Raw genomic sequence first — 20,221 nt, 5'->3', positions numbered from 1 at the left:
CTAACTCCATTTCTGATTCTGGGGTTTGTGTTCCCAAACTATGTGACTACTTCTCTGAACCTCAGTGTTCTTGCTAAAATGGGAATAATTCTCATTCTTCCCACCTCAGGGTTGTGAGGAAGACATTTTCTAATCCTGAAAGCATTTTAGAAATACGACTTGTAGCTATTGTAGCTATTTTTTTTTCCTACCTTGGCCCTCTATTTGCCTCCTAAATAGCTCTTCTGGTTTATCTCACTATTGTAGGGCAAGGCAAAGGCCTGGCTTTTACATTTTTCCCTAAGGAGAACATGGACTCTTTTCTACTTGTTTTAGATCTTGGATCCTTCTCAACATCCCAAAGTAAGATTGAAAGGTTTGGGCTTTTTGTTTCATATCTGACCAGGGGATCTTCCCAGAAAGTTGCCAAATTGGTGCTTCATTTGTTGTTCTATAAATTAGACTCAGGCAGACATTGCTTGAAATCCCACTCCCACCTCAAGTTGACAGGATTCCACCTAACTCAGAGAAGCCATTACCCTTTTTACCAGTGTCATCTCTATTCTCAGAGTATTTTCAAGATGGTGACATCTTGTATGGGTGGAGTGGAGGAGCTCAGAGTAGTGAAGAGATTGAAGAGAACTAAATTTTTTTTCTTATTTTTTGCCAATCTTAATGAGATATTCTCAATTCCTCCAATTCATATGTATTTTCCCCAAGGGTAGGTGGCATTTTAAGTTAGGTGATAGAATGAGAGGCAGAGTCCTTAGACTTGGATTCAGGAGAACTAAATGGGTTGAGAGTTGAGTCCCAGCATATATTCACAAATCACAGGACTTCTTGAAACCTTGTGAATCAGTTTATGCTTGTCTCACCTCCCTCCTCCATAGAGTTGGTAAGAAGTAGTTGTCCTAAAAGTGGACATTTGTGTTGTTATAGGAGTGGGGAAATTTATCTCTCTCTGGGGAATATTTGTCTTCTGTTCCTGGTCAAGACTGCTTCTGGAGAATATATTTAGTTCCAAGCACCACAGTTCAGAAAAAGCCATTGATAATCTGGAAGCATCCAAAGTAAAGGGCCTTGAATCCATGCCATCTGAAGATGTTTAGCCTGGAAAAAGAAAGAATTGGAGTATATGGAGGGTACTTCTGTATCTTATCTTTGAAGGGCTGTCAAGAAAGGATTAGATTTGTTCTATTTGGGCTCCAGCAGCCCAAACTAGGAATAATGGATTATAGTTGCAAAGAGACAAGCAAAATTAGATTTGATGTAAGGAAAAATTACATAGTAATGAGAATTCTCTCCAAAAGTGGACTGGGCAGCTTTCAGGAGAAGTCATCAGGCAAAGACTAAATCTCTCATCCAGTGTATTATCATAAAGATTCTTTTGTCAGATATGGTCTGAGTTAGAGATGATAAGATGCCATGAAGTCCAAAGTGGTGGCACTCCCTGCAGCCTCTAAAGAACCAGAGCCTTGGCCAAACCCAAGGGAAGTGGTGGTGGACCTGCTTCAGTGATGTTCTCTTCCTGCTCTGCACCCTTACTTCTATTGACCTAACCTTGAGGAAGCTTAGGATGACTAAGGAACTGACATCTGACCAGCAGAAAGGAATCTAGTCCACAGATGATAATGGGAACAATTTCCCATGGTGTGGCTCTTTCCCATCCCACTCCCCACCTTACGTGCACACAACACATGAAAACACAAAATAAAAATGTTGCTTCCTCAGTTGGAGGATGGTGGGGTTAGGGAGTTAGTAAGTTCTCCCTTGAGTTATGTTCCCTTAATGATTAGTCTTGAATCAGTTGTAATGGAAAGAGTTCCACCATTCTTTCCCCCTTCCCCTAACTGTCCATCCCCAATTTCTGTTCTGCTACTGAGTAGTCTTAGGTAAACCACTTCCCTTGTTTCATCACTCTTTCAAGGAGATAGTGGGTCTTAGTTAAGGCCAAGTTTCCTTCCTATGCTTACGTTTTTCTTCTGAGGAAAAGGGACCCTTACCTATCCTTTAAATCAGGAAAGTAACAGAAGTAAGAAAGAAAGAATTAAAGAAACTCAGCTATGTTAATGGTAGTCTAGGAGAAAACCAGATTTGGAGTGGAATTTGTTTGACTTTCCACAAGGCTCTTTTCCTCTTGTATTAAAAGGAGGTTGTTAAACTGCCTTTTGAGGTCCTATCAGTCAATTTATTAGATACCCTCTGTGTGTGTGTCAGATGCTATGTTAAATGAAAAGCCCCTTGCCCTCCCAGAGTTCACATTCTAACATGGACATATGCAAATGAAAATAGACTGGACACAAAAGGAAAACTGAGGAGTGAGTTGGCAGGGGGAAGTTCAAAAGGCTCTGTGAAAGGTGGCTCTTGGGCTGAGTTTTGAAGAAGGATGGAACCAGCTCCAAGGACTTAGACGGTCAAGGGAAGGCCAGGTGTGAGATGTGGCAGGGCAAGGAACCAGGTGGTCAGAGCTAACTTACTTGAACAGTCTGTATTTTATGTGGTGAAGACCTGGGGAAGGCTGGCTGGGATGCTGCACAGAGGAGATACATGCTCTTTGTGGGGAGAGATATATACCTTCTCTATCTTAGAGACTCCATTCAAAGTTGGGCCATGGGGAGCAGATGGAACTCGCAAGTCACTGTAAGAGGTGGGAAAGACCTTTTCTTTTTCCACCCTTCCTAAGAGCTTCGAGGGGAAGGGTCTAGCAAGGGATGAGTGTCCAGCTGCTGCCTATCTCTAAAATTGTGACGAGGGTCCTGATGGCTTTGTATGAGGGGAAGGAATTCAGCAGCTAGACAATAGTTTGTGCTGGCGGGGCCATGTGGCAGGTCACGTGCCCCGGCGCTGTTTTTGCTGGGGTCCTTCCCCATCTGTTCTCCCAGCTCTTTGTGGGTTCTCAGGCGCCAGGCCAAGTCCTCCCCGGCAGCCAGCCTCATGGCCAGAGATTACGAGCACTAACCTTCCTGGCAGGGGCGGCAGTGGCTTCGCGTTTATTCAGATTAGCCATGTGTTTCTCACTTCAAGGCGTTCCACAGGAAAAGTCTTTTCCTGTGTTTGGCTCTCAGTGGGCGGCTCCCAGCTTACTGTACAGGGCCCTAGTGAGCAGCCAAGCCTGCAAGAGAAGGGATCCCAGGCCCCCGGCCCCCCCTTCCCATCCCACCTCCCCTGCTACGTCACCACAACACAACCACTTGTGCTCTCATACTGTTGGTGTCATTCATTCGGTGCCAAGATTGCTTTAAAAAATTCCCTTGGCCCTAGTTCAAACAGGAGTACAGCTGGGATGTGTTAGATTTTAGGCAGTCTGCCCTCAATTTGAGATGAGTTATAAATAGCAGTGCCGACTTCCTTAACTACCGCTCTCGGAGGTAAAATGCAGGTTAATTACTGTGGGAATCAATTAGGGGGTTCTTTTTGGTTAAAGAGCCAGGGACTTTTTATTATTGTTGTTATTATTATTGTTTTTATGTTACATGATAAATTCAATCAGAAATCAATTGGAGACCCAGGGTGAGAAATGGCATTTAATTAGATGTCCCAACTTGCTGGGTGCAGTTTCTGGTATGTTCCAGGGGTAACACTAGGATATAGGAACTTCCACCCTTTAGCAGTTTCCAAACCCATTTCCCTGAGGTTTTGAGCACTGGGACTTTTTCTGTAGCCTCTTCACATATCCTTTGGTTCTTCAAGTCATTGAAACCCAACTACCTGAACAATTGTCCTTGACAAAAGTAGTCATCTGTTGTGTTTTTGAAGAACTCCAAAGTATTTTTTCCTTACATGGAGCTAAATACAGTTTCTTTTTAGTCTACATCTCTTCCTTCTCTCATTGGTTTTTATTGTGGCCCCTTTGGGGCCAAGCACAAGGGATAGATTTCTTTTTTTATGTACTAGCCCTTGAGATACTTGAAGCACAGTTTTGTTACTTTATCAAGACTAGAAGAAGCCAGAAACTGTACCCTTGAATTTTGGGCTTCTAATTAAATGCCATTTCTCATTCTGGGCCTCCAATTTATTCCTGAATTTATTGTATAAGAAAATAATAATGATGATGATAATAATAAAAACAGTATACTAGAAGAGTCACAATTTTTCTAGATCTTCCTAAGGGCAAACATCTCTTGTTTCTTTTAATTCCCTTTCAAAGGGAATGATTCTGTGTCCTCACCATAGTGCTAATCCTCCTGGCCATTTCTCCTTCCTACTTATACTTCTGTTTCTGAATCAGGTCTAACTGGGTCCTTTGGACTTTCCTCAGGTAGTTGTCATTATTTCAGTAAAGCTGGAGGTGCTCACATGTGTATAATAGTCTAGTTCTTTCAGAGCATCTTTTTTTCTCCCTTTTACCTCTGATTCTCCAGGCTTAATTTCTGAATTTCAAAGTAAATCATCTTTCATGTAGCTCATTTAAAAACTCCAGTCTGATGACTCATTTATTTAGCTAATGTTTATCTGTAGCATCCCTGTGAGGTTAACATTAGCTCTCCTATTAAAGATGAGAAATCTCAAACCTGATGGGTCAGGGGGCTTTGCCCAGAGCCACACACACATGTATTTTTTGAGTTGATATTTTGATATATATATCTCTCAAGTTTAAGTCCAGTGCTCTTTCTACTCTGTTAATAGCAACAACAATCAACATTGCTATAATTACTTTAAGGTTTACAAAGCACTTTATTTGCAAAATCTTCCCATTTGAGCCTTACTATGCCATGATGGGTTATAGAGATTGTCAACATTTGATGAAGAGTAGTTTTGTGACCTGTCCACACTCACACAACTAGGGAGTCTGAGGTTGTGTTCAAGATAAATTTTTTTGACTCCCAAGTCCAGCATATGCCACTCCCTGATGCCTTCTGAATTCTAGTTTTCTAGCCTTTTATAGTTAATATTAGATTAATACTTGGAATGAATTCAATTCAAGGCATATTTATTGTACAGCAAAGACAAAAGATGAAATCATCCCTGCCCTCAAAAGGATGGCAATTTTTTTGGAGAGTTATCACTCTTTCTGTGACAGTATTTTCATAAGCCAGTCAGTTCAGAGACTTCTAACTTGGGTGTTCTTGATCTGTTTTCTCAGAGTTAAAACTCACCATGCCAGCTCTTAACCTAGAAGCAATTTGTCTTGGATATTTTTCCACAAGTTAGATCTCAGAAAGGGCAAATTCAGGAGGCATTCTTGTCTTTGATGCCCCTAAACTGGCAGCCTTTGATTCCCTACGTTTGGCAAGCAGTTCATCACGTGATTGGTGATCTGGAGGGAGATAAGCGGGAGATGGAGATTGGGAGCTTTCTTATGGCTCCATTCCTTTTTTTATGAATGCCTGAGAGTGTGTAGCAGGGGGCCCCCGGACTTCCCTGATCAAGGGGGCAGCGCTTTCCTCTCATTATGTCTCTCTGTGGCAGAGTCTTTGCTTTTGAAGTGTAATCACAGTAATCTACTCCTGTGGTTTCCCATTGAAAGGATTTCCTCTATGTCAGTCCCAGAGTTGAATCTCCAGCTCTTTGCTGCTCCGGTCTGGTGTTTCCCTTCCTGTCCCTTGACTCTTCCTTTCGTGCCTGCGGGCAACAGGCACTTCCTCCTGTCTTTTTTTTTTTTTTTCTGTCTGTACTTGGAATTGTCTGGTCTATGATGGCCAGTTCCAAAGCTGATTAGGGAGGATTTGGGGCCCCTTGTCACTTAGTGGAGACTAAGCCTTAGACAAGAATTGGGATACTTGACTTGAAGTCCAGTTTTGTTCTTTCTTTTATGTGTGCCTTTGACCAAGTCATAGTTCTCTGAGCCTTACTTTCTTCGTCCATAAAGCAGAGATGATCATACACGTACTGGTTTAAACTAGTTTGTTCTCAGTCTGAACTGAGATTGTTTCTCTTTTTCTGTTATAGCTAGATAAGGTTAAGGTTGACAAGACCAGAGTAATTGTGTTTTAATTGAATTTATTTTAGTTTCTGAGGCTATATGTTCCATGATATAAACTCTTCAGATTTCAAGTGTATGTATGAGAAGGGAAGAGAAATCTTTGACCTCTTCAAGAATAAAATAAGAGTTTCTTGAAGTCACATGTCATTCAAAGAGCTCCCAAAGTATAGCGGTCAGAATGCTAGAGATCCAGAAGTTGATTGATTTTTTTGCTTTCCCCACAAGGTGTATCAGTTCTTTGGTAAAGCATCCAGATCACTGGAAACCTACAAAGGAGCTGTGGTGAGGTGGAAAGAGCCCTCTTGGTGTCAGCTGACTTTGTAATTCTGTTACTGCCTAGCTCAGAGACCTGTTTCCTGGCTCTGTAAAGTGAGGTGGTTGGTATAACTCTTCCCCAAAGTATCTTCTAGCTTTGACATTGTTTTCAAAGGTCTCTTTCAGTTCTATTATGTGAATTTTAAAAGGCCAGTAGTTACTGATAGGACTTCAGAAAACATATTGCTGACCAAAGCAGTGATTCAGGGAAAGGGACACAGGTGTTCTCTGCTTAGACCTGTGGTCCTTCTAGGTTCTTCCCTCCTAGATTTTCTCTTCTCTCTGCTACTTAGGCTCTTTCTTCTACCCTCACAAATAGACATTGGTTGTTTAGGTAACTGCCTTTGAATTGGAAGACAAATCTTGGCCTCCCAGATATGGAAGGACTTTTTGACATTGTGGGTATCCCCAAATGAAATGACCTTTCTTGTTGAGAACAGGAATTCACTATCAGTCCTGCCTCCAATTTCATCAAGGACTGGGCATCTTATAAGACGGAAGGTTCCTGAACAAAATGACCTGAATGGTCCTTTCCACCTCAGAGGGTCTGCTTTTATCATTAGTGTGTAGGCGCGGCCCCCCCCCCCCATTTGACTTATCATAATCAATGATGCTGTTTTTGTAACCTCAGTCTGAGTTCCTGGTGGAGGCCTGTCACTGTATTAGGTAAAGAAGATACCCATGGCCCATTTCTAACTTCTTAGAACTTCACTCAGTTTTTCCTTAATCATTTCCATTAATTTACCTGTAAGCTCTAAAATGTGTAGTGCCACATAGTACAGTTCAGATAAGGGGAGAAAACTCAGGTGTGCCCTGGAATTGCTGGAGATGGCTTGGCAAAGGAAAGCAGGTCCTTAAGGTGGGCATCACAGAAGCAAAGAGCTGGGAAAGATGCAGGAGCCTAGAGTTGCATGTGGCATTAACAAATGTTTAATAAATGTCTTTTATGGACCAAGCACAGACACCAACTGTGACCCCAAGTGCTTGAAATGTAATAGGCAAGTTAAGTATGATTAAAAAGGAGAAAGAAAATCTAGACTAAGTATTATAGAGAAACTTGAGGAAGAAGGGATCTTTTTCAACTGAATGGAGAAGAGAAGGCAGAGATGAGAAGAGGATATTCTGGACACCAGACTGTGAAATGGCTAGTCATCTGTTTTGGGCTAGAATGGAGAGTTTTGTAGAAATAAGACTGGAGATGGGTGTAGGAACCTGATTGTGCACTCTCTAAACCTGAAGCAAAGGTGCTAACCACAAAGGCAGTGACCCTAGAACTAGGCAATAATCTCTTAGTCTCAATTTTCATAATGTGAATGGGAAATAAGTCCATCTATCATAAGGGCCCTGAAAGTAAGAAAGACTGACCAGCTTAGAGCCAGTGAGTGATCAGAGGATTTTTTTCCCTTGAACTCAGTGCTTATCTTGTCCAACTCCCTCAATTATAACTGAGGAAATTGAAAACCCAAAACGGAGTGTAAAGAATTTTGTGCATCACCTGTCTCAGGTCAAACCTTAGCATTTTTTAAATGGTTGTATGGTGGGTGGGCCTTGGAGAGCTCTTGGGGCTCTTGAGCAGAAGAATGACAGTCTGAAAGAATGGCAGAAGTAGGAGGGGCCTTTGGACTTGTCTGGTCATTCTAGTGATGAGAGATAGGGTATGACATTTCCAAGGCTCATGATTGAGAGCAGAAGTTGAAAGCTCCCGTCTCTGTCTCTTGACTCTTAGTCTCTTCCTGTTTTTAATGCTGGAGGTGTTTCCAAAATGGCAAGTGGTTTAGAGGATCACCCTTGATGTTTGGTAGGGAATTGTCACATCAGTCCTGTTTCTAAAGGGCCTTGCTGAGCTTTTAACCTTAAGGGACTTTCCAAGGTGGACTGAATTTGAGACAGTCTGAGAGAACACTGCCCTAGACATTTATAGCTATGGGGATAATAACAGTCCCTCCCTCACAAAAAGATAACATAGAATGCACTTTGAAAATGCTTAAAGCATTATAGAAATGTTGGCTCTTCCACTCAATGGAGTGTACTTGCCCAAGTCCATATGGCTGCCCAACTGCAGGCAAGGAGTGAGGTAAGGACTGGACTGTAGTATATGGCTATGTAAACCTGAACTGTTTATAGAAAGGGTATGGTGACAAATTGGGTCCATTGCCAAGGTGTGTCTAGGGAAAACCACATACTATTTATTACTTGCTAGTCCAATTGTTATTAAACCTAAATTCTCCTAAATTAGTCCCAAAAGGATATGCACAGCGCTGAAATTAAGATTGGAAATATTATTGGAACTTCTGGTATACTGACAGGGAATTGTTTAGTTGGAAAAAAGCTAATGGAATCACAACTTTATTAACATTGTGTAATAGTTGTGCAATAGTTGTGATTTGGGAGATGGTTTTCACCCAGGTCTCTTGTATAATAGAAGTTTAGAAATTGAAAGGAATGGGCAGCTAGGTGGCACAGTGGACAGAACACTGGCCCTGGAGTCAGGAGTACCTGAGTTCAAATCCGGCCTCAGACACTTAATAATTACCTAGCTGTGTGGCCTCGGGCAAGCCACTTAACCGCATTGCCTTGCAAAAAAAAAAAAAAAACCTTAAAAAAAAAAGAAATTGAAGGGAAAGCAAGACTTTGCTGATGTCTCTTTCTTTGCTTTAGCTGCATAAATGCCAACTCCTTTCGTGTTGTCTTTTTTTCTTCTTTTGTCCTCTCCTCTTTCTTAACCCTTAAAAAAACCCATAACATATCTTTTTCCTCCTCAGTAAATTACTAGCTAATATTCTAGAGAAGTTCATATGAATAAAAGTTACTTAAAGTGTGAGAGTGTGGTTGAATTTCCCAGCATCATTTTTAGAGTTCATGACTTTTCATTTATTAGTAACATAAATTTAATTCTATAATCTTAGTGCTAGAAGGAACTTCAGAATGGGGAATGTTTAATTTTTTTTTTTTAAGTTTTTGCTAGGCAATGGGGTTAAGTGGCTTGCCCGAGGCCACACAGCTAGGTAATTATTATTAAGTGTCTGAGGCCGGATTTGAACTCAGGTTCTCCTGACTCTAGGGCTGGTGCTGCATCTACTTTGCCACCTAACTGCACACCCTGCCTGCTACTTGTTGTATTTTTTCCCCTTGCCTTCCTTCCTCATTATCCTAGGACTAATTTTAAATTGTGTTGTTATTTTTACACACACACATACAAACAAATTTGTATAATTGGGCTTAAACTTGTCCTTCAAGGGCAAAACTTCTAACATACTAGAAAAACTTCCCTTTAAAAATACCAATATATTATAAAGTAGCATGGCCCTTGACCCCAAAATCCTGCTATAGGAGGACATCTTTGTGGAATCTGCAAATTGTAGCAGATTTAGTTGGAGTGAGGGAAAGCATGCTAAGATGCTGAAATTGTTTGGTTGTCCCTGCTACCTGAGGAGGAACTAAAAATGCATGTTTGTATGTAAACATCTTGGCAAATGAACTTGGGTGGGGGAAGAGGTCTTAAGATCTATCCTTATTGGCAATAATGTGCTGTATGCTTTTGTAGACCATCTTTTTTTTTTCTTTCTTTCTTAAAATTTGACCCCAGCCCCTTCAAACACTTGGATATGAGATGAAGCTACGTTAATGCAGAGTTTGGATTGAGAACTTAGAGTCAAATTCAAAGTTATGACTCCCTAAGCAACTGTAACTGGGCCATGTTGCTCATTTGGAAGGAGGCATAAATTTAACTGCCTGTACTGTAGTGAAGACAGGCTACAGATGTGCACAGGGGTGGGGTGTATATTGCAACTACTAAAGGAATTGGAAGCATTTGGACACTCACATATTTGAATCCTCAGCCACAGTTTTGTAGGGTCAGTGTTGGCTACCTTAAGCAAAATGACTAACTGTTCCCCAGACTGCTCAGACTTTGCTTGTTAATAGAATACAATCCTCTTGCTCAACTGAGGAAATCTTTGATTTGATTTCGTGCTCTAGTATGGCTGTATAAATTGTTCTACATTTTTATGATTGAACTCTTTTTTTTTATTGAGCTTTGTAGATGGAAAGGATGTTAAAAGGCAGGGTTGATCTGAAAGGTCCATGCAGTGACCATCTCAGAATTAGCAGGCACTCTCAATAAGACACATGGGCTCATTAGGGCATGTTGCCCTGAACCAATGTGAACTTATATTTTGGGTTGGTGGTTGTATGTATCTTTTAAGTGCTCAAGGTTATTAATAATACAACACTTTCTTATTTTATAGCCATCCAGTCCAATGGATCAGATGGGCAAGATGAGACCTCAGCCATATGGTGGCAGTAACCCATACTCACAACAACAGGGACCTCCATCAGGACCACAGCAAGGCCATGGATACCCAGGACAGCCATATGGATCCCAGACTCCTCAGCGGTACCCCATGACCATGCAAGGCCGGGCGCAGAGTACAATGGGCAGCCTCTCTTATGCACAGCAGGTACTTAGGGACTTGGTTATTTTCATCGTCATTACTGTTGAGTAGAATAGTCTACAGCTATGGAAGTAAGACATGGAATTTCATGGATACCTGTACTATTTAATGGGTTTAAGGTATTTAACAAGAAAGTGCTGGCCTTTGTTATATCCATGGCAGCCTGGTCAGTTTTAGACCAAGGAATCACCCTGGTCTATGGACACATACTAGATCTTTAACGTATGTGTGCACTTGTGCGTAGACATTCTTAGGCTATAAAAGAAGATGTGTGAAAAGGTGGAGGCTATATCAAATAGATCCAACTTAGGGGAAAATGACTCTAAATGTGCATCCTACCCTTTGAAGGAGATTTGGAATGGGGAATGGGGTAAGATGATATAGAAAAAAAAAGAGGCAAGATTTGGAGTCACTACTTAAATTTGAATCCTAGTTCTTTTAGTTATGAGAACTTGAGCACGTGACTTATCTGAGCCTCAGTTTCCTCACTTGTAAAATATTGGATTATATCAAAGATCTCTGTCTACTCTGAATCCTATAATCCCATGACTGGAGGCTGTGCTAAAAAAATCGAGAACATTTGTTCTCCATGATAGAACAGTACATTTTAGAAGGGGACAGTTAAGTAAGAGGGAAGATTGAGAAGGGAGGTAATTTCTGTTAACAAAATTAGAACTGGATAATTGAAACATATAAAAGTTATCATATAAAAGAGAGGTTACATTTATTCTACTTAGCCCCAAAGAACAAAATTAGGACCAAAGGGTCCTATCAACATAAAGAATTTCCAAGTAGTGCAATCTAAAAATGGAACAGGCTATTTCTGGAGGTCGTGGTCATCATTTTAGAACTGGAAGGGTTGTCTCAGAGGTCATCTAGTCCTTCCCCTCCCTTTGATGGACGGTGGGAGTGACGGCCAGAGAAGTCATGCCTCTGCTGCCCAATAGGGATTAAGTGACAGAGAGGTGTAATCAAACCAAGGTCCTCCGATTCTATATCCTTCCCTCTGCTTCATTGCCTACCAGGCATTGGAGGGGTTCAAGGAGAGGTTGGATGACCCTTTGTTAGGATTGTAGAGCACAGGGAAGTTTTATAGGATGATAGATCTAGGGTGAAAGAGATTTTGAGGTCATTGACAGATGAAGGGAGTCTTCTTGATGTTCAGAACCAACCCACTAGACCATTCTGTCTCCCCCATTATTTCTACCCATGGGTTCTATACTGTGCTTGGAGGAGGGCTCTTTCTAGTCTTTTCCACCCATTATGGTGCCTTGAAAGAAGGTGGGACAGACCACTGGATTGCTTTGTCTATTTTATAGAGGGGAAAAAAATGAAGGCATTTCTGAGCTCTGTACTAAGATAGTGGCTGGGTCGGCATTATTCATCCCTGACTTTTCAGTCTGTTAAACTGGTATACAAGGCTGCTTCCTATACATGTAAAAATTGGACTTCTTATTCTTTAAAATCACTTGAGTACTTGTTGAACCTGACTTGTAGTAAATGAGTGGTTTAAATATAGGTTTGTTATTCAGAACAACTTCTCCTGAATTCTAAGCTTAAAATTCCTCTTTTTTGTACAGATTCCTCCTTATGGTCAGCAAGGTCCCAGCGGGTATGGCCAGCAGGGCCAGAGTCCATATTACAACCAGCAAAGTCCTCATCCACAGCAGCCGCCCTATTCCCAGGCACCACCATCTCAGACTCCTCATGCCCAGCCTTCCTATCCACAGCAGCCTCAGTCCCAGCCACCCCAGCTCCAGGCATCCCAGCCTCCTTACTCTCAGCAGCCATCCCAGCCTTCTCATCAGCAGTCCCCATCTCCATATCCCCAGCAGCAGTCGACAGCACAACAGCATCCCCAAAGCCAGCCCCCCTACTCCCAACAGCAGGCACAGTCACCCTACCAGCAGCAGCCACCTCAGCAGACAGCCTCTGCAGCCCTCTCGCAGCAGTCTGCGTACCCCCAGCCCCAGGCACAGCAGCCACAACAAACTGCCTATTCCCAGCAGCGCTTCCCTCCTCCCCAGGTAAGACCTTCCTCCTCTGCTCCTCTTTCTCCTCCTCCTCCTCAACTGAACATCATCTGACAGCTGACAGCTTAAGCTTTGACATTATCAGAACTTTGCCAAACAAATTGGTTCTCTGATGTGCACTTAAAAACCAATTAAACTTTGAGTAAACATGCTAACTGGATTGATTAGACGAATAAAAGTATAACCTTCTTAACTGTATAAAGCCCTGTAGCTCTGGCGAAGAAACAGGGCAGTACAAGATTGCACAGGCAGGTTAGGAATAAAAAGTAATGGGGCTGATGTAAAAAAGCACAACAACATTCTAGAGCTTTCACCTTTTGTCATACCTACCTTGAGAGAGTATACATACCTGTTATAGGGATGTAGCTATTGCTCTGGGAGTCCTTTTTGGGGATTGCCTTCAGAGCCCATGACATACTCTTTTCAACATCTTCATTGGAGCAAAAACCTTCTCCTTTGAGGATCAATTTGATTTTTGTTTTCTTCCCTTTCCCTTCCCCTTCTTCTTTTCCTTCTCCCCTTCTCTCTTGCTCCCATGTTTATTAAAAATAAGCCTTATTCATAGCTTCTCTTTGAAGGTTTCCGGGCTGTGACATCTGGCCCCAAAGAATAGTCCCTCTATTAACATGGGTGATAGTAAACAGCAATGCCTTTAGAAGAAATGTTGCACCTATTGATATTTGTGCTGTGAAAGGCATGGGTTAGTTCTTTGCCTTGTCTCTGAGATCTATTAATTTAGGTAATTCTTCCATCCCCTTCCCCACCCCACACATGGAAAAAAAAGTGAGAAAGACTTTGCTACCCATTGTCTCTTCTCCCTAAGAATATATCAGCTTGATATAAAGTATTTTATATTTTCAAGTCTCATAGCCTATTTCTTTTGCCCTTTATGTTTCAGGAATTATCTCAAGACTCATTTGGGTCTCAGGCATCCTCAGCCCCTTCAATGGCTTCCAGTAAAGGAGGGCAAGAAGATATAAACCTGAGTCTTCAATCAAGACCTTCTAGCTTGCCAGTGAGTAATCCTATGTCTAAGAATATATCTATCTATATATATATATATGGAGATAAGCAAGCAAGAAGAGATTAAGCAAGACAAGAAGGGAGTCTAGAAAGAAACTGGAAATGTTCTTATTTTTGAATCAAGAATCTAGGAGTAAGTGAACTTTTGTGGTGATGGTGACTTTCAGTGAAGTAAATGAATGGAGAATACTTGCTTTGAAAGTTTAGGTGAGAGGTAGAGAGGGTGTGTGTGTGTGTGTGTGTGTACACATACACGTACGTATGCGCGTGCACACGGAAGAGTTCTCATGCACTTTCTAGGTAATAGTACTTCAGTCTACTATGGCCAGAGACTTGGACCTTGGGGTGCTATCTGAATGATGTTTTATTTATTCCTTGTTCTTGCTCTAGGGCTGCCACAGTATCAGACATGGCAGACACATCAAACACAGGCTCAAGTAAAGATGTGCCTTTTTTCATTCATCATTTTCTTTCCCAGTTGAGAAAATTCTTAGTTTTCTTTCCCTCATTGATTACAGCCTTCAACCTTCAGCTAAGGGATAGAATCAAAGTTCTCTCCAGAATTTGGCATTTTGAACATGATTGGATATAAAAATGCTCTCTGTTTGCCCAGGTTATATGCCTGCTTAATAAGATGTTGTATACATAGTTGATGCTTAATTCATGTTTGTCAATGAACAAATAGTCTCATGAGGATATTTATCATAGCAGTCTCTTCAAAATATAAATTAGATAGAATCTTATGTCTCCCAACTATCATCTTGTTTGCTGAAGATGAAGAGATGGCATTTGGCAAATGGTGAGATAGTCTTAATGAGAGTAGCACACATAAAATCACCCATCCTCCTGTTTCCTTCAAAAAAATGTCTTTTTCTTCCTATTCCCCAGTTCTGTACATGTGTGCTAGAGTAGAAATGTTTGAATTGCTCCTTGGTTCAGGATCCTGTAAGTAACTTAGATGTCTGTCTCTAGCTTCTAGCCTCCCTCTCTTAAGTAGTTTTGAGTTCTCATTTTTCAGTCTTTCTTGCTTCCCTTGTACCTATAGTATTTGGGTTAAGGATTGCCCCTCTAATTCAGGGGTTCTTAATGAGGAGTTCATGAATTTGATTTAGAAAATTTTGGTTTTTTTATGTATGATTTATTTATAGATATAGATATATAAACTCACACACATTTTCTTTTTGGTGCATTTAAAGTCACTATTATTCTGAGGAGGTCTTCATAGATTTAACCAAACTGTCAAAGGGGCACGTGACACATGCAAAAAAAGGTTACAAGTCCCTGATCTCACTCCCTTTCAACTAGAATAGAATTCTCTGATAGCGGAGAACCTTCCCCATTTGGGGAAGGCACTAGCCACTGATGATATTAATTTTGCTGGCCAGTTCCCCTAATCCTTTCCTAAGTTATGAGATCTTGCTTAATCAGGAGACTTCTTTTCAATATAAACATTAAACTGTTGGAGAAACAAACATTTTGTTTGTGAGACTACTATAACAATAAAGACTAAAATCAGACTAGGGAAAGTTCTTTGAGATGCATTGGAAATAGGAACCTAGAACAGTGTGATATATTCATTTGTCCTTCTGAGAAGGAACCAGAATTAATTTCTTGTTGACTTTTGGATGTCTTATTTGAGTACTTCTGGCCCAGTCTAAGAATTTATTCCACATTTTGGAGTTTATGTTTTCTGTGTTTCTATAAGCTTCATTGACATTATCCACCGTGCCTTATACATCATTTAGACTTGAACAATGGTAGATTTTTGCAATTGAAATCCATTTTTATTCAATAAAATGTGATGTTGTGGTTCCATGGTAGGAAATCTGATGGGTATCTGACCAAAGCAAAGAATCTTTCAAAGAGATTGGCAGTTATTGATGAAAAACAGTTATGATTCTAGATGTGAATGGCCCTAATGGAGCCAGTTTAATGGAAGTTTTATCTTCAACAGACATATCATCTGTAGGATGTCTGTGTATAAAAAGGGACCCAGATCCAGGCATCATAGATTTTTGTTCCTTTAGTACTTCATCCCAGCCTTTGTTTCTATATGCTATTTCCTTATCTCATTGACAGGTGATGAAAACAGGGTGGTAGAATTCTTTTGACTATTCTGGAATTTTGTTAGATTGATTACCTTGATAAGTAGACCAGAGAAGCATCATCAGAGTATAGTGGGAGTGGAGCACTGCACTGTGGATCTTAAGAGAACCTGGATCTAGGTGGGTTATTTGCCACTCTTAGATCCTCCATCTTCTTTGTGTGATGAGGAATTTGTAAACTAGATAACTGTTCAGATACAGATTGGATTAGATGGTCTGAGAGTCTCTATCCTTATATCTGTAAAAGATTGCCAAGGTCTTATCCAGCACTAAAATCTTGGTGTGTCTCTGAAGTCTTAAGAGAAGTAAAATAGAGTTGGAAGGCAGGCACTGGGGAGTCAACCCTCAATTGCAAATTCGATTTCACTTAAGTTTCAAAACTATTTAGCTCTACATCTAAGAATGTTTTCCAGAAAAGTGACCTCCATGTTTGCTTGTTTTTTTTATTTTAGTGAATTTGAAGTCTTTCATGTCCATTACTTTGTAAGAGAAATTACTTTTCTGACAGTGTTTAGTGAATGGTTGAGAGACTGACTTGACACACACAAAAAAAAAAAAAAACAGTATAAAGATTCACCTGGCTTCATTTGGAAATGTTAACAGAACCAGGGTCTGGGAGGAAAGGGGGTGGGGGGACCTGATTCCCCTGGAATAACCCAGTGTTTACATATGGACTTTCTAGCATGGAAAAAAGGTATTAGAGAAGAGAATTCCTTTTTTGATGTTGACTGATATTAGGACTAATAGAGTATTAATAGCAGGCATTTAATAGCAGAATGTCCAGTTTCCTTATAATTAATCTGTCTCAATCCTTAACTTTCTCCTTACTGAACTTGATAAGAATGTGTGTTTAATCTGATATAGTCAGAAATGTGTGTGACCACATAGTCATTATTTGAGGTGTTTCTATAAATCTTACAAAGATAAATATTTTTTTAATAGACGGAGTTTAGACTTAATGCTTTCTTTAAAATGTTGCAGTTCTCTCGCTTTCTGAAGTTTCTGTAAATTACTCTCATACTCCCAAATTTTTTTTATATTCCATATTAAAATTAAACTGCTTCAGTGCTGGGGGGGGGACCTCAGCACCAAAAAAAAAATCTGTTGAGATGGGTTTTAGGGTCCTGGTAAGAATGACCTCACAGTAAACTTCCTGTTTTCATCCACAGAAACTAAGGTATTAACCATCTCTTGGAGCTAAGGGAGGGTTGTGTGCTAGGGAGATCAGTCCAAGGGAATGAATGTTCCCAAGTTCAGGCTTCTCACAGATAGATCCAAATGGGTCATTTGCTTTGTGGTGGAAACCACATGGGAGGAGGAGAGCTGACTGGATTGTGGATTATTGACATCTTGCTGGTTGAATTTGTTTTTTATCCCTCCGGTCCTTGGAATAACATACAAACAAGGTTATTCATCTTTGAAACCTTGATTCGCTATACCATTCTGGGAATCCCCTTTAAAGTCCATCCTCTTTCTTCAGCATCTACTCTAAAAGATGACAAGTTTTGATTTATTCCTGGACTCACCCAAGCCCGCCAGCTCCTGTGCTCTGCTTTTGTTGTGAGATCCTTGCTAGTACCATCTCCCAAAGCCCGAGGATAGAAACAAGGGAAGTGAAATTCAAAGGTGTTTTGCTCAGTGTATAGAATTTTAAAGAGACAAAATGAGTTTTGTAGATTATCTGCATTTCTAAAAGATATTGTACATAGACAATTTAATATCTCTTGCCTCACTTCGATTAACAATATTATCTTTGACCTTGATTGTGATAGAGGGAATTTTTATCTGATTTTGTTCAGTTGTTACCTGAATAATATCCACTTCCCCTCCCAATTAAAATAGCAACAAAAACTTTGAGTATTAAAGAAATGGTTTGGACTTAACCATGCAGTTATTTGTCACCAGGTCACTAATTTAGGAAGAGTTTTACTAGCAAAAGAATACTTATAGATCTGATATTTTGGACAACTTAATTGAGTTACCAAACTGGTTAGGATTGTTGAAATAGGACAAGTTTCCAAACCAATTTTAGATAGGATTGGATTTCTCCTTGGGAATGAGCCTGAGAACAAAGGATTGATTAGTGGTCAGTCATTTACTTTACAAAAATACTGTCTTACCTTGTTCTTTCTTGAAATTGCTAAGGAACATGTATGTCTTTTTGGACAGGCTAGGAAAATGTTAACTCTTTGAATAGGGTCTTACTTTGCAATATTTTTACCTAAGGAACTGACATCCAGTTTTCATTCAGCTAACATTAAAGTGTCTGTTATATACTGAGCATTGACTAGTCTATACAGTTGAACATATTATAATCCTTGACCTCAAGGATCCATAAAACTTAAACTTGGTTATATAAGAATAATGGCGACTCAAGATTCCCAACTGGTGATTGAGATAATATTGATGCTTCTGAAAGAAAAGGAGAATTCTAAGTGGAGAAACTAGTTTAGAGAAAAGACACATATAATATGGGATATAGGTAGATTGTAATGCCAGCAAAATTGCAGAATTTAGAACTTGACTGGAATCATAGAGACAATCTTCTGTAGCCAAGCAAATAAGTTCAGACACAATGTAAATTGCCCTAAATTTCCCCAGCAGTAAATAGCTGAGCTGGGCTTTCTGACCCCTGTCTTTTGACCCTGGCTGCAGATTCAATGGGTTGTGTGATGTTTAAATGAAAATGTATAACAGATTTGGTACTTACCCACTTTTTGACCAAATTACTAGACTGATAGAATATTTTGTCCCCAAAGAGTGATTATTAATGGTTTGATGTCAACTTAGAAGGAAGTTTCCAATGGAATACTCCAGGGATATATCCCCTTGACTCTGCTTTTTAACATTATGGCTTGGATAGCTGCATAGATAGCTTGCTTTTCAAATTTACAGATGACAAAAAACTGGTAGGATTAAGAATATGAATCTAAAAAAAAAGATCTAAACAAGCTAGAATATCAGGCCAAGTCTATTAAGGTAAAATTTAATGGGGCAGTGAACTTGCCCCCCCCCCCCAAAAAAAAAACTTGAGTTCAAATTTGTCTTATCTATTAAGTAGGGATAATAATAATGACTGTAGGAATTACTTCTAAGTGTTCTTGGGGAAATTGAGTGAAATAATGTTGGTAAAAAGTATTGTAAGGTATTACATAAATGTCAGCTATAATTACTAGAAAGGACAAATGGGAAGTCCTCTACTTAAAATTTAAAAGATCAACAGAACAGGTACAAAATAGGGGAGGTATAGTTTTCTATATATATATACTTTGTCTGAAAAAAATATATAGGAATTTTAATACATGGCAAGCTCCATAAGAGTCAACAGTGTGAAATGGCAGACCTAAAAGCTCATTGGATGTGAGTCTGAGATGCCTAACTTCTAGGGCTAGGAGGATAGTTCAGATGAAGATTATAACCATAATCAGACTACATCCTAGAGAATTACATTCAGTTCTAAACACCATAATTACGAAAAACATTGATTAGTTGAAGAGTGTCCAAAAGAGGGCAGACAGACGGATGGAAGATCTTGATGCCATATAAGGAGAGTTAGTTGAAGGGACTTTCAGAATTAGCCTAGAAAAGAAAAGACTGGAAGGTGGGGTGATGGCAGTTCTAAATATTTGAATAGCTGTCATGTGGAAGAGATATTACCTTGTTTTGTTTGGTCCCAGATGCCAGTAGACTAGGAACAGTAGGGAGAAGGGTCAGATCTAGGCTTGATGGTCTAAGGAAAATTGGTTTTAGTGAATTTTCTCTCACTGGAAGTCATGAGGTTGGATACTATTTGTTAGATATGTTACAGAAGGGATTCTGGCTCAACTAAGAGGTGAACCTCTGAGATATCTTCCAACTTTGTTGTTTCCTGATCAGGAATGCAAATATTTGAGTAGTCTACCTGACAATGAGAATGTGTGTGTGTTGTTTAGTATGGGCTGAGAGAATGAGAGGATTAGGGTGGAGCCCTATAGGAGAAGAAAGAAAAGGCAAACATCATCCATATCAATCTCAGGAAAATCTCAAGAATATGATGTCTCTAAAGCCAAGGGAGAATTGTGTGTTGGATGGGTGGCAATCCAACAATAACAAATAATTTATCTTATCATGGAGATTGAGTTGTGGATGAGTTATTGGATTTGGCAGGAACCAGGTCATTGGGGAGTCTTCTTGAGAGAGTAATTTCAGTAAAGTGGTAGAGACAGAAGCTTGATTTTAAAGGGCAATGAAGAGAATGGGAGATGAAGAAGTGAAATTAATAGTTGTTAATCACTTTTATGAGAAGTTTGATAGGGAGGGTAGGAGAGGAAAAAAAACTATAACTAGTGAGAGCAGTAAGGTCAATCATCAGTTTGGTTGGATTTTCCCCACCTCCAGATATGGGATTCC

General features: G+C 40.0%; 1 protein-coding gene across 1 annotated transcript in view; it reads left to right on the top strand.

Moving 5' to 3' along the window:
* Positions 1-20,221, top strand: part of ARID1A (AT-rich interaction domain 1A) — a 93,439-nt gene that overhangs the window by 32,524 nt on the left and 40,694 nt on the right. The window contains exons 2-4 of the mRNA XM_074218011.1: positions 10,465-10,677; positions 12,252-12,698; positions 13,603-13,719. Of these exons, the coding sequence (XP_074074112.1) occupies positions 10,465-10,677; positions 12,252-12,698; positions 13,603-13,719 (777 nt within the window). The remainder of the gene's footprint in view (positions 1-10,464; positions 10,678-12,251; positions 12,699-13,602; positions 13,720-20,221) is intronic.

Source organism: Macrotis lagotis, chromosome 1, assembly GCF_037893015.1.
Source record: "Macrotis lagotis isolate mMagLag1 chromosome 1, bilby.v1.9.chrom.fasta, whole genome shotgun sequence".
Taxonomy (NCBI): Eukaryota; Metazoa; Chordata; class Mammalia; order Peramelemorphia; family Peramelidae; genus Macrotis; species Macrotis lagotis.
The sequence above is the reverse complement of the archived record's forward strand: the minus strand, read 5'-3'. Positions and strand labels throughout refer to the sequence as shown.